Raw genomic sequence first — 27,706 nt, forward strand, 5'->3', positions numbered from 1 at the left:
GAATGAAAAGATGAAAATAAAGTGTTTGTAGATGGGGAGGGGAGGAGGGGGTGAAGGGAGGGCAGAGGTAAGGGGAAAAAAATGAGAATCAAGACTTGCCATGTAAAGGTACATGATCCCAACAATGAATGTAACTGTACTGTATCCCTAAATGTACCAATAAACTCAATAAAAAAAAAAAAAGAACTTTGCATCAAGTTCTGTTTTTACTGAGTCAATATAATTTCTAGATAATTGTTAACTAAAAGTATAAATGCAATGATAAATCCCAATTTGTAAAATTAAGACTGACACAACCCAAAGATTATCATGGGATTCTAAAATCTGACATTTTACTCTAAGTTTTCCATAAGATAAGCACGTATTTGACAGCTACCCTAACTTATATTCAGGTCCCACTTTGATTGAGTCAAAGAGAACAGGATACAAACAATTCAAAGATTTAGTGCAGTTTGTTGTTGACTTCAAGACAAAACAAATATTCTTACATTATGAAGAAATTTAACTCAATATTTGTACATATTTGGAGATACTTTTGTTGTTACTGGGAATCAATCTGGAGATACTCTTGATTCATATTTTCTAGGTTGTATCTCATTTTTCATGGAATTTTGGTATGTATTTGTCTTTCAAGGATAGAAGAGCAGCTTCATTAAAAAAGTCCTCAGAAAAAATCTAATGATTTCAGAAATGTGAGCATAATGTGTCCAGAATAAAACTGTACATTTTTAAAATTGAAATATCGATTTGATTCAAAATATTATGCTTTTAAGTATAGAAACAAACAAAGAAACAAAAGATGTCTTGTTGGGAGCCAAAATAAAAATCTCACAATCTTTTGAATTTATTTCAAACATCTACCATTGCCCTGGTGGCTTAACATCTGCCAAGACAAAAATGGGATGAGGAGTAAGTCAAACTCTCATTTCACAATCACCTAATTTCCTATAATGCATAGCAAGTGTCTATCTCGTAACAGGGAACACATTAATTTTGAACTAGCCTCCAAATAAATAGTCCTAATGGCAATCAGAACATAGTGGACTGTCACAGAGGACACATCAAAAGTTCAAGGGACTTGACCAGTCAGTGAGTGGGAGTGACTGAACTTGTTAGTTTTTCAAACACTTTTAGCAGAAATAAAACAGCAGGAAAAGAAATTTAACAATGTAGAGAAGAACAGCTCATTTTAGTCCACTTTAACATATCTTATCTTCTATTCATAAACAATCTAATATATTAACTTGATCAAATAGAAACACTGAATACAAATATGAATATAAAGTCATCGTAGACTTGTGACACAGTGTGGTAATGTAATATATTTAAAATTGAAGTTATATTTCAACTTTAATTTTAGAATAAATACAGTCAAACCACTGACATTCTTCAAAAAAGGTTGAAATTCTTATACCTTCCTTACCCTTTTTAACTTGAGACTAAATTTGTGGGGGTTTTATCTCCAGCAAAGAAGGTAAATATCATTTTGTGTTCTTGTTAAAAAATTGGAAACACATTGGTATCAGTAAAATTTAATAGTGCCTGAGAGTTTCACCTGACTATGCTGTCTTCACTCATATCTGATATGAATTAGGTTTAACTTTTACAGCTGGTAAATAAGGCAAATGAAATGCAATGCTCAAAAATAGCATGCTTTAATTTACTGTCTATTCACCATATGAAATAAGCTAATTGTTTTCAGACAATGTCCTAATCAGATACAGCAGTGAAATTTAATGAAAAAATTTCATTGGCTTGATTAGGTGATACAATTGTGAATTGGGGGCATGATATTTTCTAGTTTTTGCAATGAATAATAGCATTTAAAATTGTTCCAAGTGAAATCATCAGCTCTCGTAGGCAAAACTTCATGTTGCTGAATAGAGAAAGTGAATCGATTGACTAACATATAATTTTTCATTTAACGCAATTCTGGAAGGTGATAGTGCAATTGCTTATGTCTGTGAATATGAACCACTTCACCTAATGGAAACTGTGCTTACCCCACATTTAAGAGAAAAGGAGGTCTGTGTTTGACAAAAGTCTGTCTCTTAACTGCAGCCATTGCAGCAAGTAGGATGTTACAACTCAAGAGTTACAATTCAGAATCTGTAACAAATATTATTTTGAGAGAAAGGAATGGCAGGATATGAACTAATCAGAAGTTCAGTGGTCTGAGGTAAAAGAAGTTTTGACTCAGAGTGAGTTGCAGGAAGTACATCACTTGATATTAATCTGTGTACAGCAAATATTTGTTCAGAAGAACAATTTTGCATATAAGAGAATAGATTCAGTTGTTCAAATAAACAATTTTTTGCTCTATTATTTTTCAGAAAAGTCATAGATTTTGTCTATGTATTCCTTTCTTCATTTTTAAATTTTTACTGGTACACATTTGTAGTACATGATTATATTCCTCATGGGGAGTGAGTTACGTATACAGCATATTTTAATCCTGTTTTAAAATTCATCTTCTCCTCCTCCGCATCCCACTTCCCTCGCTCTCTTCAGCTCCTTCCTATCATCCATCATTATTTTGCTCAGATTTTTAAACACTGTTTTTGGTTCACTGTATCACGAAGGGGAGGGCTGGGGATCTAGCTCAGTGGTTCCGCCACCTGCCTCACAAGCGCAAGGATGTGAGTTCGATCCCCGGTACTAAACAGACAAACAAACAACAACAACAAAAAAAAAACCAAAAGAAGCCCCACAAAAAACAGAGAAAATGCTCACAAAATCTGTTTACACATACAACAAAATCAATCTGGAAATGAAAATATAAGGGCAAAGAAATATTTCACTTTTGATCCAGCAATTCTAGTTCTATTAAGCAATATGAAGAAATAATTCATAAGATACATAAGCTTTATGTAAAATGCCATCTATGATATGATGACAAATTTGCCTTCAATTATACATTGAACAATAATGGTTATCTGTGTACCTCCAGTCAACTAGATATTAATTTTTATGGAATTCTTTCCAAAAACCATTTTATATGAGAAGCCTGGTATTTTAATTTTAAATTACAAAGATGTAATACCATAGTTTACATAAAATTACAATCACATTTTAATGAAAAGCTAGAGGAACTTACATGAATTCTTTCTCTTTTTATTTTTTGGAATTTACTTTAAAAGAGAAAAGCTTTTGTAAATATTTGTAATGACATCCCGCACTTTACATAATGAAAATAGCCCCAGAACAATAATTTGGTAGGATAGCTTCTAATGGCTTTAATCTATTTACTGATTGTGTAAAAAGTACAATGTTCACAAAAACTTAGTAATTTCATTTAGTGAGTACTTGAGGTAAACAAACAAAGTCTCAGTGAATCAGGAAGCACTCAAATACACAGCACCCAGTACTAAGGCAGTGGTCTTTGGAAATGGGGGCGGCTGAGGCTCCGGGCTCTGCCTCTTCACCTTTCCTGGGCCTGGCAAACTTAATGAAATAATACAGCATCGCAAAAGTGAGAAGACGGTACCACGTCGCCAATGTAAGAGAGCTTGACTCTTTAGACTGTAAATTTATGTTTTTTTCTTGAGCAAATTTTGGGCTGTATACTAAAACTGAAACAAATACCTCACACATGTGTATGCATGTTTGAATTAGGGATTTTTTAACATCTAGAAACGTGTTTTTTGGAAAATAACTGTAGACAGAAAAATGTGTTTATATATGAGTATTTATCTCCAAATCATACAAAATCTAGAAGTAATTTCTCTTAATTTTTTTAGTGCATCATATATCTATCGCCCTCTCACTAAGGCAGTCTTAGAATTCACAAGACAACTTTTTTATTAGCTTTTTTGTTGTTACGGGGATTGAATTTAGGACCTTGCGCTTGAGAGGCAGGCAGCAGAACCACTGTGCTAAATTCCTGGCCCTATTAACTATTATTATACTGAAACAAGAAACTACAAAATATTTTATAAAATAATGCATGTATCTGTGTGTATCTGTGTAAGGGTTGTACAGACGTGTTTACAGACACGTGAGAACATAAGGATAAACTGTATTTATCTAGTACAGACCTCTGATTCATTAAAAATAATTTTTAGTCTACCCTCAAAATATCCATAAACAATCATAGTCATGTCCAGTTTTCAGTCAGGCAAACCATGAATACTCTGAGCAGTAATTAGAACAAAACAAAATATTTTCTAGTTTAATAAAAAAGCTTTGTTATGGTCTCTATACAGAAGAGAAACAAAGCAAGCACACCTCCTTTGTGAAGTTTTCCTTTCATGAAGAAGAAAATGAATGGGATTACAGGTCAGCTTTTTAAATTTAGGGCAGAAGATATTTTTTCCCATGACTTAAAAAATTTTTGGGTTAGGTATGTAAATAACTCATCTCGCATGCCAAAATCATCCTTCTGTCTAATACTATTCTAGACATTATCCTCCTGATATGCTGAATAGATGATTTCCTTTGGGGAATATAAATATAATATAAATATTTATTGTATATATTGTATACCTTTTCCTGTCTCACTATAGTATGCATGATTTAGATAAAATTTTTACCACTTAGCTTTTTACATAGCTTGTTGAATATAAAATACTGAAATTTAAAAAGTCAATGTAATGCCACAATTATTTATAAGAATTAGAAAATATCTTTTTGCCAAACACTACCTAATATTCGTTCTAACAAAGCCTATCTCCCCAAAAGTAAAACAATTTCCTAGTGACATTTCCAGTTTTTGCGTTAAAAAGTAATTTTTAGCTACAACCACTACCTCCTTGATACAATCTGGCAAGTTTGCTAAAGAAACACCCAAAATTTTGTTCATATAAATGTATAGATTCACTTAGAATATTAATTCTACATTAATTCAACATTACAGAGTAGTCTAATCTGCATGTCTGCCTTAATAAATATTCTATGAAAATCAATCTACGTCTCTACTTTGGAAGTATATCTGTTCTAAATTATTTAATTCACCATTGATTAAAATTAAAGTTAAATATATGACAAGTACTTTAATAATACAGATGTTGTACAAGTTTTAAAGTTTAAACTGTTGACACAAGATTTTGAAAAGTCAGAGCATTAGATAGATCTCAATACAAATATGCATAAAGATAACAACTTTTTCAGAATATGCAGGAGTTCATAGTTCTAGGAACTTGAAAATATCCAATTTGGATAGGAAACGTTTGCCACATTTATATTCTCCATGTGTTGGTTAGGTATGAAATTCTTGGCTAGCTTTTGTAACATTCTCATAAAGATTCCAATTCATTTCCAGTGATTTATTGTTAGAAAGCCTTTTACCTGTGAGGCTAGGGCGGCTATTTGATTTTGAAGGATGCTTTATTCTTAATGAAAATTAAATTCAAGTTGCCTACAATCTTACTATATTAACCTATCTACTGTGAATTTACGATTTTTAAAAGTAATTAAATGTAATTTTTGAAATTGATACTATTCTTTTGAAGGTTGGAGGAAAAACAATTTTTTCTTTTTATACCAAAAAAAAAAAAACCCATTAAAATATAGCTTAGCCTCTGTAGTTGGGGCAGCACATAAAAAATCTGTTTTAACCTTTAAAAAAATCTGCATTACATTTTGTTTGTGTACCTCTCATTTACTCACCCCTTCAATTTTGATGGACATTCAGTTTGTGATGAGCATTCAAAATTTTTATAGCACTTTGAAAATATTACTGAAGAGATAAATATTGGCTGAATAAAAACTGTTGTTTAAATTTTCCTTGGAATGTAATATCTGGGTTCTTTTAATTTATCAAATTATATACTCAAAGGCCCTCCGTTTGTTGAACCAATGGCAGCCTCACTATGTTTTTTGGTGTGTGGATACTGTTTTCTGTGAAAATACAGTGAATTTAGGTCATGGATGGGGACCCTTTGCTTACACATTGCTGCGCTGGTTCTAACTAGACGCACTCTCTGGGTTCAGTGTCACAAAAATTGGGTTTCCAGGGACATAACAACAATGAAGTCATACCACAGAGAGAAGCCAGCACGTACCTGAACAAAGAACATGGCTATGTGGTGGAACTCTCCACGCCCTCCTTGCTTTACAGGAACTGTCATGAAGAATTTGCTGCCATCTCTGGAAAATACAGGTTCCTCATTCTGAAATATAGAAGCACGTGTGAAACTCGGAAAACGGCACGGGACATGTTCTCTTTCACACTACAGAGCCAAACGTGGTTTGTATTGACTTAGAATTAGTTTGCAAGATAGTCAAAATATTTCTTTTATTAGTGCGTGTTTCCATTCCTTCTGTAGAACTGGGATATATACAAAACACAACTTATTCTTCTCCCCTCCCTTCTTTCAATCCTCGTCTCATTTGAGAAAGATCTATCTTCCTACTTTTTATTATCTGTTATTTATCTTGCTCTTCATTTATAATATAAGATTTAAATTTTCAATTAGCAACAATCATGCCTTGGCTAAACCTCATTGGTTTTGATACTGCCACTGCACAAAGCTTATAATATAAGATTTAATATAAACCATGTAATATTTAAGCTGGTGTTTCTGACTTTTTTCTCTTAGCATTATGGTCTGAAGGTACATCCATTTTCCGACAAATGACTCATGTTTAGCCATCTTATGGCACAGGAGTAGTGAATTATCTGTGGATGGACATAGGGTGTTTTTGAGATTTAGCTATTATGAATTGTGCTGTTATAAACAATATGCATATATCACTATGATATGATGTCTTTAACGCAGGAAGGTATCTAGAAGGAAATAGCTGGGTCAATTACAATTCTAGCTTTAATTCTGAGAGGTAATCTCATACTGATTTCCATAGTGGTTATACAATTTAAAACATAAAGTATATGACATTTCTTTTTTTAAAATTAAGTTAGTAACACATAGTGTTTGTATGTTGAGTGGTGAGAAAACAGAGCAATTTCACAGTGGATGGGAATGATTTAAAACTTCACTAAGTACACATTTTAAATTGATTTACACAAGGATTTTTCGTATCTTTGTATGAGATTGTCCTTGGCTATTTATTCTTCAAAGATAAAAAAATGTGAACATCTGCAGTAGCTTATGAAAATATATATTTTTTAAAAATTACAAAATTCCATAACATGCTAATATATTTTTCTGTACTTTTACTGAACATCTCTAGTTACTTGAAGATTCATTTCTTACATTTTATACAAAATTTACTGAAAGCATAAAAGCTACAAAATGAAGATAGAGAAAATGATTTAACCCAAATTTCCCATTTTCCTTACTTATCTCTCCACAGATGCAAAAAAAAAAAAAAAAAAAAAAAAAAAAAAAAAAAAAAAAAAAAAAAAAAAAAAAAAAAAAAAAAAAAAAAAAAAAAAAAAAAAAAAAAAAAAAAAAAAAAAACAAAAAAAAAACAGTAAACCCATAATTGATTTTTTAAATTAAACTGTAGTGGCATATTAATAAATAAAATTAATTTTGAAAATTAAACCATGGAAGTCATACATTTTGATTGTTTTGTTTTAGGAAGGGTGTCAAGAAAATGGATTTATGTGACAAAACATTGAATTATTTCCTGCCAGATTAATGACAGTGGTTATATATCTATGGTATAAAGAAAGGCTTCCTCTGTAGGTCTTTAAAAACCTTACAACTCTTGTAGATGGACATCTGCTTTCTGATGCTCTCGTCTTCTTTTGCGGCTCTCTCTCTGATCTCCTGCATGTTTCTACTCCATAACCTTCACAGATTTTACTATCTTTACCTAACTCTTTTTGCCTTCTGTCTCTTTTCCAATTTCACGTATCAGTGAAGTTTTTCCAGATTACCCTATGTAGGTAGAAGAGAGAAGCCAGGTTGTCCAACTTTACCTCATACCCTTTTTAACCTTCTTTTAAAAATTTTTATAGCACATTACACCATTCGACAAATATTTTATTTATATGTGCATTTGTCTCCCTGTCTGTGTTTGTGTGTTTATGGAAGTAGCATATATGTATGTAAGTACAGTGTTCTTTAATAATGTGAGCATCGTGAGGCAGAAATCTTGTATTCTTCACTGCACTATTTCTAGCACTGTAGTCCATGGGAATTCTTGTCTGTACTGTAATTATTTATTGAATAAACAAGTCAGTTTATGGCTATTTTAGCACCCCAGGGAGTCCAATATTAGTTTCATTAGTAACAATGTCTCTGAATAGTAATACAGAGATACTATTTTATTTATTTATGGGCATTCAAGAAATTATAAGAATATGATAAACTGAAAGAATTCAAATAATATGCAATTCCAAGTTGAGAAAATTTTTATAGTTAGGTATTTAGTAGACAGAGACATCTACTCATCTACTGAGTGAATTCCATTGATCAACTATGATACAATGAATAATTCTATTTGTTCCATCCCCTGCTCTTCTGGGACAGCTTTTCTTTTGATTCTAATTCTTACTCAGTTTTTATTTAGTCTCATGAGGTATAAACCATTTTTCAAATTTTGCAAGTTATAGAATCTTCCCTAGCAAAAAATTTCTCTTCTGACAGTCTAAAAAGTATATTTATTCACCTCCTTCATGGCTTTTAATGCACTGCATTAATTGCATGGAACACAGTGCCTGACTCAGTTGTTGAGTACAGGAATGCGCGTGTGCAATAGGTAAAAATATTTCAGTTTAATGTTGTATCTATAAATTTCCTCCGATAGTTCCTCCTTCACTCACTATTGTCTCTTAGTGCTTCACTGAAAAGATGGTTATTTTATGTTACGCAGATATCTGAGTATTCTACATATAGCCTCCCCTTTCAATTGTAGTTCATTAACAATGACACAGAAAAAAAGTAGATTGAGGCTATAATTTCAACTACATTGTTGGGTTTACAAATTTGCACTGGTAAACAGGATCTGGGGGAAAATATTCGGCTCTATGGAGCCATCTTCCTTTGTGAACTCACAGATAGTGCTGGCATACATGGCCTCAGATTTGGATATTAAATGCTGTTCCCTGACCAAACATACTGCATGCTGCACACCCCAAGTGTAAAGTCCCTTGAATGCTAGGCCAAGCACACGACTTCTCTGGGCATATTACTATCCAGAAAGTGAGCTTGCAATTCTGTCAAATTTCTAACTATAAGGTATATTAGATATTTGATTCTTATTTCTGCTAATATGATCATCCTTTGAATTTGAATTTCATGTAATTCTAAGAATTTAATAAAATGCTCTGAGAACTTTTGGAGAAAAAATCAAATATGATAAGGTATGAACTTTATATTTTACTGAATATTTAATAAATGAATAATTTGCTTTAACTTTTTTATTAAACATTTATAAACAGGATGTTTAGATTTAGGTACACTGATGTCTATTGAACTATTATAAATGTGACTGGTCACAAAAATGATAGAAAAATAGATTCAATAAAGCAAAGCAAATCAGAATACATAAATATGCATTATATTCTTGTTTTTTATTTTATTATCAATTACTGACTAAAAAATCAAGATTTATTCTGATTTATCTTGAACATTTACTAAAATAAATTTTTGCATTAATAGATATTTGTGTGTATACGCACACACACACACACACACACATATATAGACTATATGTATGTATGTAACCACTTATTTGTATATGTAAATTTTGAGTTAGTATTTAGCCTATATGGAGTCCTGTTATCCTATTCTTTTCATCCAGTCAACAAACATATACAGCTATTCTTACATAATGGATTCAATGTCAGGCATCTGAATTACAATGGAGAAGAAAAAAGAAACATCCTTGTTTTTTAAAGAATTCATAGAAATAGTTGGATAAGCATTACACAAATATTACATTTGAATTTAAGTTTTATTGGGGGATATGATAGGTTTAGGGTTATTGGTGAATAAGGTGAATCCTCAAGTAGATTATTTAAACTAAGAATGAAAAAACTGAGTAGGCAACAAATAAACAGTTTTTCACAAAACTTTGTTCACAAGGAAGGCCCGTTGCATTGAGAGCTGACATGGTCGGAAGGGGGAAAATGGTTGTAGCAATGGCGTGCACAGAACTGGAACAATCTACAAGGTGGCCATTATCCGAAGGAACAGACAGAGAGTGCTCGAGTGGAGGCAGTGGGAGTAAGAGGGTGATGTTGAGAGTGACAATCACATATATCTATAGATATCTATAGGTTTCAGAAAAGTCACTCAGCCTGGATCATGAACAGATGGGCAGCTGTCTGATGGGCTGACAGTTTGCTGATTACGAAAGGACTGTGGTTCTCAAGGTCTGAATCTGGACAGTGTTCGTGAATTATAGAAAATTTGATTGGCTTGATAGAGTTGTGAAAAGATAATTCAAAATTTTGGTGATCAATTTTATATGTAGATAAGGATTAATCAATGTTCCAGGATAACCACAGGGTTAATAATTTTATTAATTAGCTAAATAAAAATTATGTTATTGAATACTGTGATAAAAGGTATGGAAATTCCTCAAAAAACTTAAAACTGATTCTCTTTGACTCATCTATTCCCAATTCTTCTCAAAAGAATCAAAGACATTGTATTACAGAGTTACATGCATACTCCTATTTTTAGCAGTGTAATTCATAACATTTAAATTTTGGAAATAGCCTATATGCCCATCAACAGATGAATGAATGGATAAAGAAAATGTATTTATACACAATAGGATACTATTCTCCTATAAATAAGGATAAACGATTCATTTTTAGGAAAATGGATGCATCTTGAGATGATAATATTAAGCAAAGTGGCTCAGATACACAAGTATAAATGCTATATCACATGGTTTCTCTTATATGAAACTTTATATATACATAAAATAAAAGAGAAGAGGTATATAGAGAGAAAGAACCAGGGATTTAGCTCAAGTGCCACTGCCTGCCTTGCAAGCCCAAGGTCCTGAGTTCGATCCCCAGTACAAAAAAAAAAAAAAAAAAGAGGGAGAGAAAGAGTATTGTAATGCAACACAGACAATGTATCTAAATCTCTACCTTGACATTGTACCACTGTCTTACATCTTTTACACATTCTTTGACTGGTTTTTAATCTGTATATATGGTAATTAATTTTTCCAGGACTTATAACAAATAAATAAATCTGATGCTAGAAAAAAGGAGGTAAAGGGAACGGAGGGGGGATTTCAAATGTGTTATGTATGTGTACCAATTCCCTACTGTGAAATAAATCATTATGTATTGTAAACATGTACTAATAAGGAGGGGGTGAAGGGAGCACAGGGGTATCGGGAAAAAAATAAGAACCAAAATACATCATGTAAAGTTACAAGATCTCGATGATGAAAATAACTGTACTGTATAGCTAAACAGTACTAATAAACTCAATGAGATAAAAAAATTTAAATTACCCCCCATATAAAAGAAAGAAGAAAGACAAGAAGACCTGAGCTGTGTGAAGTTACTTTGATAGATTTAGGAGAAGCCAAGCATGAATATGAGTTTCAGATCTCATCAAACTAGCTAAGGCTACAAATGTGGAGGACTCAATATGAGTGCTAAGTGAAACCATAGATCTGTGTGGCACCCAGGCAGAGGACACCAAATGTAAGAACGTGATGTGATATATAGCAGAACATAAATCAACAACCCAAGCAAACACATCAGAACAACTCAGTCCACAGAAGAGCAGTGAAAGAGTTCACAGTGAAACGGCTGCACCCACAAGACCTGTTGTGCCTCCTTCTGAGTTGTCAGTCTGAGACTGGGTGGTGGAGAACTCTATTTTAGTCATCTTATTCCAAGCTTGCTTATGTCACAAAATATCATTAAAAGCCATGATATTTCGAAGGAAATCATGATTCTTCTGGATAATCTCCAAATGACCAATTTCTTAGAGGTTTGGTCAATTTTGGGGGCAATCTGAATAATGCAGGTGTTTCTAGTTTTAAGGGGTTTCAACTTTCCCTTTACCTACAGAACTGCTTACTTATACGATTGATTCAGAAAAAGGATTCTTACTGTTATTCTGACATTATAGCCCATAAAAAGACAGAAGTAACCTATTTACAAGTGATATATTTAAAAGCCCAGTCATTAATTTTTAATGGAAACAAATCACTTTGTCAAACATACCAAAATTTTAGTCAAGGAAGTAAAATAAGTTTTTAGAGAAATTTATTGTGTAATAAATCGGTGAATAGGATGGTCACGCGGTCACAGTGTGACAGAGTCTCCTCTGCCGTACCTGTTTAGAAAGCCAAGTATCTGAGGTCATCTCATATTTCTGAAACGAAACAAAACAATTAGTTCCGTGAAACTTTAGAACCAAAGTAAGCATATGCCCAGTTAATGTTTTTACACTGTTATCTTCAGACATTTTCTTCTTTCGTTCAACTAGAAATACGAGAGAGTACACTGCCATTGAATTAAACTGAATGAAATGTAGAAAACTCGGATTAAAGGATAATTTAATTATAGTCTTTTTATGTGTGCATGAACTTCAGAATCCAGCTGTACATGGATAGATCACAAAGGATAGAACATTTCCCTGTCTGGTCTCTGGATTACCTCATTTGAACCAACAGATGCTGCCTCTTTTCACCTCTGGGTATCATGAGGAAACAAAATTAAGTCCTCAAACTGAACTAGGCAAAAAGCCAGGCATAAAGTTTTTAAAAATGGACATTCTTTTCAATTCAATCTGCTCTTTACCATAGCCACTTTTTCTTACTTTTGGTACACAGTCTTAAGAAAAATGTCAAACATTTGAAATATCAAAACTATACGTGCCTTTAAAATATTCTTTTAAATGGTTAAAAGCAAAATCCTGTTTCAAAAAACAAAATTTGACTAATTCAACCTTCAGTTAAATCCAGTACATAAAATATTTGATAATGCTGCTTCTGTGTACTGATATGAAATATCTTGTAGGTTTATGAAAGAAATTACTCTATAATAAACTGAAATTAAGAAAACGTATTAGAGATTACATATTAGAGACCATATATCTCTAATATGTTAGAGATTTTACTACATACTCACTTCAAACTGATTAATTATAATTTTTGAAGTTTTATATGGCATTTTTTTCTAAATTTACATTACTATTACTTTATAATTGACCACTTTTTCTTTCTGGGGTATTTTCTTCAACAACTCTTTACTATATGCAGACATCAGGAAGGTATCTAATGAAATAATTGCTTGAGTATTTGTACCTCAACACTGAACATTTTTGGCAGATAGAAAAAAGACTTAAATAGAAAATGATACCACTGCTCTTTAGTGCCACCAAATTTTCTCAAAATTCATTAGAGCTGAAAACTCCATATGCTATTATTTGTCTTGTTATTTCAATTAACTGAAAATAAAACACTTAAACTCCCAACATGGCACAGAATTAGAATGTCGATAGTCTGTCAAATGAATAATATGGTAGGACTTATATATCAATTTTCCTATAGTAGCATTTTAATTTACCCTGTGTTTACCCATAATGGAAACATTAAGATTATCCTTCTATAGCAAAAGTAACAGGTTTTCTCTAACTACATTATATATAGGCTAAGTTTTAAATGAAAATCAGTTGAATATAAAACCACTGAGAACCTTGTACCAAATGAACAGAGAAAACCTAATCTATAATATAACCAGATAAAGAAGAATGACTGAGGTAAATTTTCTACTGATGTAAGCCTAATGTGATAAGAATACATCAACCTAGTAAGTAAATGGCTGATTAAACTATTTAATCTCCACATTAATGCACATCACTCCATTCACAGAGAAATGTCTGCCTTTATATTTCTCTTTTACAGACTATTTGAAAAATGGTTTTAAAGATATTCATAGGTAGTGAGATCACAGATTTACAGCACATAATGTGGTATGTTTTCAAAAAATATATTTACATCCTATCAAGATGCTGGACTTTCACATCTCCTCAGAACCTTCTCCGTCCCTGAAGTACCAACATGACATTAATTTTTCCTATTTTCAAATAGGAATTTTAAATTTCAAATTAAAAATCCAGAAAATTAAAATATAAATTTGAAATATATAATGAAAATACTCATTATGAACATGCTATATGATTCAGAACTTGAGGTTTCCTTCATATCACATATTTGACTTTAACTATCATGAAAAATAGCAACATTCTATTTCTATTCCTTTTAAAATTGCTGAGTTGAATTTTATTTTATAGATATGCCTCATCTTTTCAATATATTCCATATTAACAATAATTGAATAGTTGCCACTTTCTTAGCTACTGTGAACAAAACTTTTCTAAATAGACTTGTTTTACAAATTTTTGGGCAGACATGTTTATGTCTTTACAAATACCTAGAAGCAGAATTATGATGTACATTATATATACATGTATTTATATAATGTTGACATATATACTTAATAAATTACCCATACTATATTATTATGTTATACATAGTATGCTTGCAAATATTTGAAACTGAAAAAATGTTTTAAAGTAATTGTATCATTTTACTTTTATATCTGCAAAAATTTAAAAATTTAGCTTTCCACATCCTTATCCATAGATAACATTGTGAAGATCTTGGTATGTTTTAATTTAGTCTCTCAAGTGGTATGTCACGTTATCTCATTATATTTTTTCTTTTTTGGTAGGGTTGGGGATTGTACTCATACCCTCTGGAATGCTAGGTAAATCCTCTGTCACTGAGCTACACTTCTACACCTCATTGTGTGTTTAATTTACATTTTCTACTGTCTAATGGGGTTGAACACTTTGTTATCTGTTTATTATCTTTCTTATAATTATCTGTTCAAACGTTTTGATGCTTTTGCCGGGTTGTCATTAACATGGATATATAGGATTTATTTCCACATTTCTTTTTCAGATGCACACTTTTTCCAAAATACTTTTCCCCAGTCTGTGATTTATCTTTTTCCTTTATATTTCTAATGTTTATAATATCACATGTGTTTTTTAATGATCAATGATGTTTTCGTCTAATTTGTATAGTGAAGTTACATTCTGTACTTTCCTCTACAAGGCAAACAGTCCTATGCTTTAGATTTAGGGTTATGATTTTTCTCAAACTGGCTTTACAAAATGATATGAAAAAGATATCAAAAATAATTCTTTTTCCTTCTTGGATATCAATTGTTCTAGGACTTTTCTCCATTCAATAGTTTCTGACATCTCTGTTGAAATGAATTGATTGTATAAATGTGGGCCTATATTCCTATATAGTACTCAATTCAGTTCACTCTGCATATTACTGTACTTTCCTTACCATCTCTAGGTTTCTGTAGCTTTCTAGTCACTGTATTTTTTGAATTAGGCAGCGCAACATTTTCCATATTTGTTTCCTTATGAAGTAGTTTTGACTAGTTTGGGTCCTGTGCACTACCATATAAATTTTAATACATGCTTATGTTTATATAGAGTCGAAGAGTACTTTAATTAAGTGAGAAACTGTGGCCCTGTATTTTTCTACCAAAATACAATAAAACAGAAATGCCTCCATGTTAGACTTGTCCACCCTAGGTGGCCCCACCCCTCACACTGCAATTATTGGAAACTTGGAAACACAGCTGCAGAGCAAAGATAGCTTATCAGTAGCCAAAGACTTTCTGTTTTCCACACCCTCTCCCCTTCCATTCCTCTTCCCCTTCAGCAACCCTTCAGATCCTCCCCTCCTTGCCTTAAACTAGCTAACAGTGATAGCTTGTAAGCCTTTGAATTCAACCAATGGGTTTACTTTTATTTATTTGTTTTATTAATTGAGTTTATTGGTACATTTAAGGTATACAGTACAATTACGTTCATTACAATTAATTAAAAAATAAAAGCAACCAATGGATTTAAAGGATAGCTGCTTCCTATGCATTAGGCCTAAAATCCCTCTTCCCCACCACCGCACCTGCTGGCTGCCTCCTGTCTGAGTGCACTTGCACCTTTCTGGAGAAGTCAACTTTAAACTTTGCCTCGTCTTGATTGCCACTGCAGTGTACTCTTTCTGGCACCAACAACTTGTGCCTGGGGGCTCATTTCTAACAATTAGGGTTATTTGAAGATTACAATTCAATTTGGATAGAAATGATATTGCAGTACCTAGCTTTTCATTTCAAGAATGCTGAATTTATAGGCCTTTCATTTAGTTAGGGCTTTTATTTCGTTTATTTAGGTCTTTTTCAATGCCATTTAGCAATTCTGTAGTATTCAATGTTGCGATTTTACACAGTATTTGTTAAATTTAGGCTTAAATATTTAATTCTTTCAATATTTTAAAAGTATTTTAGCTTTCTTACCACAGTGTTATTGTTATTATACAGAAATATATTTTGCTTTTGTGAATTTTTTACTTGGAAACAGGTATAAACTTACAGAGAACTGTTAAGACAGTTCAAGAAAATGTTGTATAGTCTGTAGACAGATTCTCCACTTGCTTATGCTTTTCCCATTTGTGTTGTCACTTTCTCCTGTTTCTAAATCATTTGAGATGAAAGCATCATATGCTTTCAAAACCAATAAATAGGAAATTAGATCTATGCTACTTAAAAGACATCTTGAAAGCAACTCAGAGTCACTGTGTGCTTAACTCCTAATCACTTTACCAAGTATTCCCATTTAAATTACAATTCACAAAATAATCACACACACACACACAAAAAAATCACAATTGAGAAATTGAACACAAAACTGAAGTTGGTACATTGGTCTTGCAGATGGTGCTCTTTTATTATAGGTTATTTGTAAATTTATTACCCTTTCTTTATATGAAAAGTACCTGTCCCCTATAAATAAAGACAGTTCCATTTTCTTTCCAAACATTATGACATTTGTTCCTTGCTAACTTACTCTGACTGGGGCCTTTAGGTTGCACAGCAGTAAGAAGAATCGATTCCTTAACTTACTGTTGATCTTAATGGGAATAAGATAAATGTTTCACTATTGAGTATGAAAATGTTTCCTGGATATCCTTTTAACAGAAGAATGGTTTTCCAAATAGGGAAGGGAGGAGGGGATAAAGGGAGGGCAGGGGTAAGGGGAAAAAATGAGAACCAAGACCTGTCATGTAAAGGTACAAGATCCCAATGATGAATGTAACTCTATTGTATACCTAAAATGTACCAAAAACTCAATGAGGAAAAAAAAGAAAAGAATGTTTTTCCACTTATTTATACTGAAACATATCATGAATGGGTATTAAATTTTAGCTGTTTGTCCTTCATCTACTGAAATATTTATTTTTATTCTTATCACATAATGCTTGATATTATTTGGTTTTCAAAACTAAACCAACTATAAATTATAGGGGGGTACTATCCTTTTATTCATGTCCTACCCCTTCCTATTTACATTGCTGGAATTGGGTATTAATATGGTAAATGATTTTTTTGTATGTTTGTACATGAGAAATAACAGCCTAAAACATTCTCGCTTTTGATGTCCTTTTCATGCTTTGATATTTATGTTATCATAAATTAAACTAAAAAGTATTCTTTCTTTTCTACTATCTAGAACTTGTAAGAATGAGATCCTTTAGTCTTTGCAGTAATGCTATTGTTGGAATTTATGTTACCTCATAAAATCATCACAAAATTTAACTTACCAATCTAATAGCATTAAAAGGTGGGAACTTAAGGTATATGAACAGATTAGTATCTTTATTTTGAGTGGAGGTTACCCTAAAAAAATGGGTTTAACTGTTTTTTATCTCCCTTGCATCTTCCTTTGTCCTTTTGCTAAAGAATAATAAAACAAGTAGGCTCTCACTAGATGCCAGCCCCTCAATCTTGTACCTCTTAGCCTGCAAAAGTGATCCTATACATCGCTATTCATTATAAATTATGTAATCCATGTTATTTTGTTTCAGCAACACAAAACATATCAAGAAAGGAAGTGGGAAGGATAGGAAAAAAGAAAGAAGGGAGAGGAAATAATATGAGAAAAGGAAAAAATGGAAACAAGGTCTCTGGAAATAGGGAGGGCTGGAGGGGTTGAAGGGAGGGCAGGGGAATGGGGAAAAAATAAGAACCAAGATCCATCCTGTAAAGGTACAAGTTCCCAACGATGAATGTAACTATTTTTTATACCTAAAATATACCAGTAAACTTAATTAAAAAAAAAAGAGGAATGTATTTGATAAAACACCTGATCTCAGCAGAAAGATTTCTAAGTATGAATTAAGTCTCTTTAATTGGGAATTGGGAGGTCCAGCTCTCTGGAAAAGGACTTGCCTAGCATAATGGAAACCCTAGGCTAATCCATAACTCCACTTAAAAAAAAAAAACACTTTGGTATAAAATAATTCAAATAGTTTTTTTCTTTATATATCCATTCTAGTTTTTTGCATCGTTTCAATTTCATTCCCTTTTCTTAGGATATGGGATCCAGGACCACACACATCCTAAGGAAGCACTCCACCACTGAGCAGCGTCCCCAACCTTCACATCTCATAACGCTCTCTCAATGTTTGATTTGTAACAACGTGAATGTAAAATGGATGTCTAGATATTTTTTCTTGGTCTCTATCCTGTTTTGGATTTGTGAACTCTCTGGATACATAAATCATTCTTCATCTAACCTGGGGAAATTAAAATAATTGTTTCTTATTTTCTTCCTGTTCTCCCATGTACATAATTTTACCTATATTTCAATTCATATTATTATACATGTAATTGAAGCTTTATTCAGTTTTTTACAGATCTTCACCAGAAGAGTCTCAAGATTTGTTTCTGATTCTCACTGCCTGAGATAAGTGACAGCTCTGTGCTGTGCTTGGTTCCATCTCCTTGCCCTGAATTGCCAGTTAAGGGCTGGGGCTGTAGCTCAATGGTAAAGCACCTGCCTAACATTTCCTGTTCTTCTTACTGTCTAATATCTGAAAACATTTGTTTTGCCAATTTTATTTTTAGTTTTATAGTTGTTCAACACAGAACAGCTACTCTGGTAATATTTTTCCATCTTTTTCACAACAAAAATTTGGAAATTCAGTTGATAAAAAATCTCAGAATCCTTTACCCTATTACCAAGAACATCATACCATAGTTTAAAGTGATCGCCCCATTTCCTCTACCAAGTATCTTAAAAATGATATATATTAAACTTGCTACAGAGTTTATAAGAACGAAATTTAGAAAGTGAAATACAACCTACTTTCAAAATAGTTTAGGGACTGTTTTTGGCTTATTTTTGCTTTGCCATAGGACAGAAACACTTATCAGAGTAATCTGAATTACCAGAAAAAAAGTGTATTTAAAGGATCAGGAAAGGTTCTTCCTTTAATTGCAGGTTAATCAAGAGAAATCTCCTATTGAAGATAAATCCTACAATGGCTTAATTTGCCATTTGTGTTTCATAAGAATTCCTTTATTTATTCCTGGGCCACTTCCAAGTTTGGAAACTTCGTGTATTAAAGTGTGCACTTCTAACATGATGAATCTTTTCATACCACCTTGGAAGTTAAATATAAAATTCTTTATACAAAAGATTTCCTGGTTTCCCTTTGTAAGAATTAATAAACGATTTCATTTTCAGTACAGAAGAAAGGTAAATTTTACTCACTCTGCTGCAGGCACCTGTAGTGGTCTCACAGACAGTGAGAATGGAGATGTTCTGTGGCCGGTTTAACCACCTCACCACTGTCTTGGTGTTGCTAATCCACTTAACCATCGTGATGTAATATTCTCTAGTTGGGAAAAAAAAGATTCAAATTTATGTTCAGGACCAGAAAATCTGCAAAGTACCAATAACAGACTTGTTATTTTAGATACAAGAATAACTGAAACCTTATAAGTACTCTATACATCCGAAGAATTTCATTTTTTTCCTCACTGAGTTTATTGGTACATTTTAGGTATACAGTACAGTTACATTTATCACTGGGATCTTGTACCTTTACATGACAGGTCTTGTTTCTCATGTTTTCCCTTTATCCCTGCCTTCTCTACTTGTGTGTATGTGGACTGTTGAAAATGACCAAAACAGAAACCAAAGTAGACCTTACCACATAGGTAGTAGAAAGATATATATATATCTAACAAAATTGTTCTCTGTGTTCGCTTATTCCTTCCTACAGACCTAATGGTACCCTCACTTGGAAATGTACACTCTTTGGCCTATATGCTGTGGATGTGGCTATCTTCCTGAAACTCCATGTCACAAACACATTAGATCTGGTTTTCCACAGCCAGTGGCCAGCAGAAGTGTTCCTTTCTTATAGTTGGCTTTACTGCTTGTTCCTTTCGTCAGTGGCTCTGGTTTAACAAGAAGTCCTCAAGGTCTGGTCTTCTTTTTTTTTTTTTTTGTTAAGTCTGGTCTTCTTGAACCACAGAGAAAGAGAAAAGCAATGCAAAGAGATTATTCTCAAGTCTACAGGCTTACTGTCTGCTGGGAGGTCTCATACAGGGAGACTAATTATTCACAAGAGTACTTGAAATTGAGGTCTCTACCTCCCCTGCAGACATCTGCAGGCATTTTGGTGGTCACACCTGTGTTTTCATTGGCTCTCTGTCTAATCACTGCTCTGTGTATGCAATACAATCTTTGTACACATATAGTTACTCTGAGGTCATTCTCTAAAATAGCACAAGAGCATAGCCAATAAGTATACTGTAATGACAATCATGACTTACCCATACCTAGCATCCTCCAAGGACCTGTTAATAACTATGCATTATTTCAAGAAGGATCACGTAGGATAATTCCGTGAGCAATGATGATTCTATTAATTTGATTTTCATGAAAGGCACATATATTCCTCGGAGGAATAAAATATCTGGGCTAGATCCAGTTCAAGGAAATAGGAGGACAAAATGGCATTGTAAAGCTCAAAATATCAGGAGCAATAGGACAGTGTCACTTTGATGATACAGGTGGAGAACAATGAGTCACAAAAGGTGAGTGACTCAAGAATACGTAAAATGATTCTAGTAACACAGTAAGACTAAAACAATGACAAATCTTTACTTTTACTCTTCAGACTAAAATGATCAGAACACAGAAGAGAATACATCATTTTCCCCAAAAGAATGTGGCACTACTGTAACCTGTGGCAAAATTTTGCATGACTTATTGTCATAATAAAATCTTTTGATAGAAATTAACTATGTCATGTAAAGGTACAAGATCCCAATAATAAGTGTAACTGTACTGTATACCTAAAATGTAGCAATAAACTCAATAAAAAGAAAAAAAAGAAATTAACTTGTATTTTAAATTCATACCTGAATTTTCTAATAAAGGCACTGAGTACTCTCAAACCTTAACAGTGCAGTAATTTGCAAAATTTTTCTTCCTCTCAAGATGAGATGACTGATACATTAACTCCCACTATTTCTGAGTCTGAGTATATTCACAAAAGCCATTGTCTTAGGTGTCGCCATACTTATACTCTTCAGAATCAACACAGACCATGATTCAGAAATGAACTGAATGGCGATGAGATGAATATGAACCGAATTACTACTGAATAAAGGCTGCATTCATAGTCTAATTTTGTTTGATGAATGCTCTTTAGCTAAATTATGCACATATAAATAAATATTAATATAAAATAAAGGGAGCACATGAACGTAGAAAGTAGGAACACAAATTATGACTTTCTCCAGCTTATGCTACCCTTGTAGTTTCTTTTCCAAAACCATAACAATGAGTTAACATCTATTTCCTTTACAGGCTTTGATCAGTTTCAGTATCTGATTGAAGGGGATGTCCACCAAATGATGCCAGATGTAGCTCTTTTCCTGCTATCATTATATACACTAGTTATTATTCTTCAGCCAAATCTCAAAACAATCAATCAATATTAAAACAGTATCCTAAAATCATCAAGTAAAAACAAATTTTCTCCTTTGGGATAGTTTATACAACAGCTCAAGTCATAAAAGAACAACTTCTATATTTATATTTTTCTTTCTCCCTATAATGACATAACAATTGTTTTTTGTTACTATAGTAATTTTGCTAGAGAGAAGATGGTAAGAGGTAATCATATTTAAGTTTCAAGTGTGCTAGGAAAAATGAATTAAAATGATTGTTTATAATTGCATTGCGTAATGGAATATAGTTCACTTGGTTATTATACAGATAATTTGAAGATTATAAAAATATAGTAGCTGTTTAGAAAACATGAAATACATGAAAATTGTTATCAAATTCATTATTTAGCTATTCTATTAGTAAATGTTAAGGCAGTGTCTCAATTAATACAAGTAGCTATGTTGTCAACACATACAAATTAAAAAAACAGAAGTGACATTCAATGGATTTGATAGGATGGTGAGAAAGTGCATACTAGTAAATTAATACATATATGATTCTATTTGTAAATAGGTAACAAAATCAAAGTTAGTAGTCATTAGTTCCTATTAGAAAGAAACATTCATATTATAAAAGTGATCCACATTGCAAAGATTTAAAAAATTAAAAAGGCTGAAGCCTAGAAATTTTTAAGTCAAGACTAGGGGATTCTGACACTGAGAGGTGCCGTGACTTGACCAAGGGGACACAGTGAAATGCTGGAGGACAATGCGACTCAAAGTGTACAACCAACTAGGCAGAATGTGTGGAAGTTCATAAAATCAACATGTGCAACACAAGACCACAGATGACTCTGTGGCTCTCCAGCACTATACAGGAATCAAACACAAAGCGGTGTTTTCACTTCTTCATCTGGATCTCTCCCTGTTTACAAGACTGTCACAAAAGTCATCTTTTCAATTCTTCATTTACCGCTGGCTGGAAGCGAAGCAAATCTTACCATAGGGCAGTTTAAACCTGGCGCCAGGCCAAGTGAGTTTCTGATAGGATCATTGTCCAAATGCCTTATTTGCAAGAGAGAAGCCAATCTAGGGATTTGTGATTCAAAAAACCCCTTTCTCTTATCACTGGGGCCTCTGTGAGGCCCTTCTCCAGCCTGCTCTCACCCTGTAAAGTGTTATCTCTTTTGCACCTTCATTGAATGTATGTTCTCATTGCTTTCTCCGTGGGTCCTTTCCAATTCTTTGTTCAGGATACCATGAACCTGGAAATAATTCCCATGGTACCTACCTTCTGGTAACACCAGGGAGGGGGGTTTTAGTGTAAAAACTCCAAGCTTTATTACCATTCCAAGTAGGAAAACTACCCATGGGCATCTGACTGGTCTAGATCTGTAAAAATCTCCAACGGGGATGAAATTTTTCCTAAATAGCTCAACATTTGAGTTAATTTCTAATAGAAACTAATTACACACATCATTAAAATGAACTCTGAGCTTGGCATACTTGTATGTTGCAGTAGTGTGAAACTATTTTCCTAACTCAGCTGCCCACCCTATGAGGCAAATTGCAAAAGGACTGAAATATTGGAAAAAATCCCCTTTAAAGTTTGAGAACATTTGGGATTTCAAAATACATATGATTATTTGTTTATTTGCACCACTGAAGATTTTGTTAATATTAAATGTATGTTTTCGACACATGAAATATATTTCTTTTTCTCTGCTCAAACTTCTTAAATATAAAGACTTCTGATGTAGGGTAATTTGAAACAAAATCACATTAAATTTGTCTGCCCAGAGAAGAATGCTAGAGAATCCTTGGCAAATTTGGAGTAGAAAGTTGGAAAACTACACAAATTTCAGGGACGTTATACTCCTTTAAATATCATTAAAAAAAAAAAAAAACTGGAGCAACTATATTCTAGAAGAAAATCCAATGGAAAATTTCCTTTGTCCTCCTCTGTCACACATCTCCAGCAATAGGCCCAATCTCAGTAACACTATCTTTAATCATTTTGTACTCCTTCTAGTCACCTTGAAATTAAATGTGTCTTAGGAACAGCCAGACACCTAGAATGACTTCATTCCTCACTAATGGAGGCAACCACGGTTTTATTTTCAAGTAGAAATGATGAGCTGATCATAACTCTCACTAAATGGTAACAAAATGATAATTGGATTGAAGATCTCTATTTCCATGTAAGAGTGAAACTGAAATTGCATACCTTGATTTAAAGCTGTCAGGTGGCATGAGTTCCAAAGTATGAGTTGGTCCATATAGGTTTACAACATACAATTTTACTGTTGGGTTCACTTGACCTGCCTTTGAGAAAATGAAAGTTATAAAGCAAGTATATTAAACATTAGACTACATTGAGGGGGGGGAACGTATTTTGACTCTTTTTTTGTGTTATAAGGGGAAAAGTTTAATTTCTCTGCAGTCGAAATTATTTTAAATTCAACAACTTGATTGCTTTCAATTGTTTCTGCAGATTGGTGATTCACAAGCAGTTTAGTCAGACAATTAAAGGTGATAGAAAATCACAATGGCTTTATTCATTATGGAGTGCTACTGTGTTCTTTCCTGAGCAGGGCACTAAGAGGGCTGGCTGTGCAACACAACTGGTAGGTCACGCAACGACTCCTAGCTTATGAACTGGGATGGCAAGTACAACTACTTCCAAAAGAAAGGAAGAACGGGAAGGAGGGAAGGAGAGCAAGAGAGGGGAGGAGAAGGACGTCTCATCCACTTGGAGGACTAAAGAAATCCCACCCATGTGCAAAATGTGTCAAATGGTCACAACTGCACAAAACCTAATTAATGTATCAGCTATCCCAAATCTACCTGCTCTTTTCAATTTTACGGATTCCTAAAATGGGGCGACTTGTTTAATTGATCTCATACCAGTGAATAAACTGCCCTCCCTGATATCTGGTATGAAAGGTGGACAGACAGATCAATGTTATGTCATTCTATTTTAGTGAATGGAATTTTATTAAATAAAAAGTAACTAGTAAATATACCATTTGGTATGTTTCTAGCACATAGTATGTGTGAAAATTACATGCATTTTTTTCACTAAATATCCCTTCTGTAAGATAAAAACACTTTTCAAGATGAAAATGAGGACGCTAAACAAACTATGCAGGTTGAAATTCTAATAATCCAGGAAGCCAGCATTTTAATCCAGAAAGCTTTTAACCGTGCTTTCAGTTCATTTACTTGAAGACAACAGCTTCCAAGATTTTCCTAAAAACTCTAAGCAATAAAAGAGTAGAAATGGGAAATTTCTTCAACATGTCTCAAGCAGTTTGAAAGAATTAACAAAAAAAGAAATGTTCCTCTGAATAAGTGAGGTATCAAATCAGTTGGTGACTTGTGGCTCAATGTGTTTTTAAACAAAACAACTCTTGTAGTAAAGCTAGGCATTATGCAAAGACTATGAGTAGTAGTACACAGAAGAAAAAAAGGAAATTAAAAGAGAGTTAAAAATCTAAATAGAATAACTAAATTGATTGAAAGATGTCACACAGATTCATGTTTAAAGAACTGTCAATAACAAAGTCAGGTCAGGACTAGAAGTAACATTATAAGCTTCATCCACAGTAAGTGCTACTTAAGCACTGTTTTGTAAAACAAAACAAAACAAAACAAAAACAAAAAAAACCCAGAGGATTCCAAACAGACTAGAATGTCTGAGAGTGTTACACACCTGTCTAAAGTTTGAGCCAAAGAAAGTATTCAGGAATTATTTTCACTACAGGAATACTGTTAATATTAAGAGAGATGACAGGAATGATTCATACAGAAAAAGGCTTCCTGGAAGAAAATGCAAGCTTGCCTCACAGTGTATTATCTGATTCTGTACAGTTTGTCACTGGCCTAAACTCCCCAGGGCCTGGGCACATTTGTCTTGGGAAGTTTGGCATCCAATTGCTTTTCTTACTTTGCCTGTCACTTCATTCTCGTTTAAATTTACTTGTCGTGTTCCTCCTTTAAAATATTAGCTTTACCCATTTAATGTTTAGTCTTACCACGTCTCTAGTTAGGTCAAATGTCAACCTTTAGAGCTGCACACTGCACTTAATGCTACCTTCAAAGTGCTCTTGGACAAGGGGCAGCAACCGATCACTAGAAACCTTAAAAACACAAATTCATTATCCCTACCTACTTTTTTATCTTTGTTAAGTTTATTGGTAAATATCAGGTATACAATATGGTTACATTCATCATTGGGATCTTGTACCTACACATGACTTATAAGGTTCTGATTTTTCCCCATTCCCCAGCCCTCCCCTCAGCCCCTCCACACTTCCCTGTTTACAAGGACATTGTTTCCATGTTTTTCCTTTTCACATATTTTTTCTTTTCCCTTTTTACCTTTCCCCCACCCCTCCCACTTCCTCCACTCTTTTAGAATTTTTTTCTATTACGCAACATCAATCATACATTTTAATCCTTTTTTATTCTTTTACTTTTTCACACCGGAGTAACTATTTGGTATTTACATATGTGACTTATTAATTTCACTTAAGAGAATGGCCTCATTGTGCATCCCCTTAACTATAAATCTCTCTAGTTTCCCATTCTTTATGGCTGAGTAGTATTACATTTTATAGGAAAAAAAATCCACATCTTCTTTATCCAGTCTGTCTCCAGTTGACGGGCAACTGGGCTGTTTCCAAATTTTAGCTATTACAAGCTGTGCTGCTATAAACATGGGTGAACATATATTGTTGTGGTATGATTCCTTTAATTCTTTTCGGAAGACACCCAGCAGAGGAATAGCTGGGTCAAATGGGACTTATAATTCTAACGGTTTGAGGGATCTCCATATTGATATCCATAGTGGTTACACCAGTCTGCACTCCCATCAAATATGAAAGTTCCTATCTCCCCACACCCCTGCCAGCATTTGTTATTGGTTGATTTCTTGATAGCAGCCATTCTTACTGGGGTGAGGTGGAATCTCAGCATTGTTTTCATCTGCAGTTCTCCAATGAACAGTGATGAACATTTTTTTCATATGATTATTTGCTGCTTTTACTTCGTCTGAGAAATGTCTGTTCATTTCAGATACCCATTTTTGAATTGGATCTTTTTTTGGGGGTTTTTTTTTTTTTTTTTTTTTTTTTTTTTTTAGTTCTTTATTCTAGATAGTGGACCTTTGTCTGAAGAACAACTGGTAAAATTCTTTCCCACATTGTGGGTTGTCTCTTAGCTCTGCTTGTAATTTCTCTGGCAGTGCAGAAGCTTTTTAGAAAGATGAGATCCCAATTGTTGATTCTTTGTGCTAGCTCCTAGGTTACTGAGGATTTATTCATAAAAATCTTTTTGCTACGCCAAAATCTTCAAGAGTTCTACCTAACTTATCTTCCAGCAAGTTTAGTGTTTCTGTTCTAATATTTAGATCTTTAATCCACTTGGGTTTTAGTTTAGTGCATGGTGAAAGATACAGGTCTAATTTTAATCTTTGACAAGTTGAAAACCAGTTTTTTTCAACACCATTTATTAAAGAGGCTATCTATCCTCCAGAGAGGGTGTTTGGCTCCCTTGTCAAAAGTGAGGTAGTTGAGTATGTTAGAAGATGTTTCTGCATCTTCTAATCTATTCCACTGATCCTCGGGTCTGTTTCTTTGCCAGTACCATGCTGTTTTTATCACAGTGGCTTTGTTGTATAGTTTCATATTGGGGATTGTGATACCCCTGCCATGTCTCTATTGCCTAGAATTTCTTTTGCTAATTTAGTTCTCTTCTGATTGCAAATTAATTTTTGGATTGTTTTCTCTAGTTCTAGTAGCCCTACCATTTTTCATTCAAAACAAGAATCAATGTGTGGTTCTGGATGTGGGCCTATGGATCTGTGCTTTAACAAGATTTCCAGATAATTACTATGCAAATGGATGGATATCCATCTCTGTATTCTAGTACTGTACACGCAAAGTCAGAAGATAGCCTCCATCAGACTTATCCAGAATCCAGGGCTCCTTAAACCACAAAGCACTGAAGCCACCTTCAGCACAAGGC

The 27,706-nt window shown here is 33.4% G+C and overlaps 1 protein-coding gene and 1 pseudogene across 4 annotated transcripts in view; both read right to left on the reverse strand.

The window, feature by feature from the left end:
* Dpp10 (dipeptidyl peptidase like 10) overlaps positions 1-27,706 on the reverse strand; it is a 1,319,241-nt gene that overhangs the window by 62,161 nt on the left and 1,229,374 nt on the right. For all 4 annotated transcript variants that reach the window (XM_033757133.1, XM_033757135.1, XM_033757134.1 and 1 more), the window contains exons 10-13: positions 23,904-24,001; positions 19,482-19,605; positions 12,171-12,209; positions 6,003-6,110 (exon numbers count right to left, since the gene is read on the reverse strand). In XM_033757133.1, the coding sequence (XP_033613024.1) occupies positions 6,003-6,110; positions 12,171-12,209; positions 19,482-19,605; positions 23,904-24,001 (369 nt within the window). The remainder of the gene's footprint in view (positions 1-6,002; positions 6,111-12,170; positions 12,210-19,481; positions 19,606-23,903; positions 24,002-27,706) is intronic.
* On the reverse strand, positions 6,390-6,473 carry LOC117283705 (annotated as a pseudogene).

Source organism: Fukomys damarensis, unplaced genomic scaffold, assembly GCF_012274545.1.
Source record: "Fukomys damarensis isolate Sample0158 unplaced genomic scaffold, DMR_v1.0_HiC HiC_scaffold_29, whole genome shotgun sequence".
In the NCBI taxonomy this organism is placed as follows: Eukaryota; Metazoa; Chordata; class Mammalia; order Rodentia; family Bathyergidae; genus Fukomys; species Fukomys damarensis.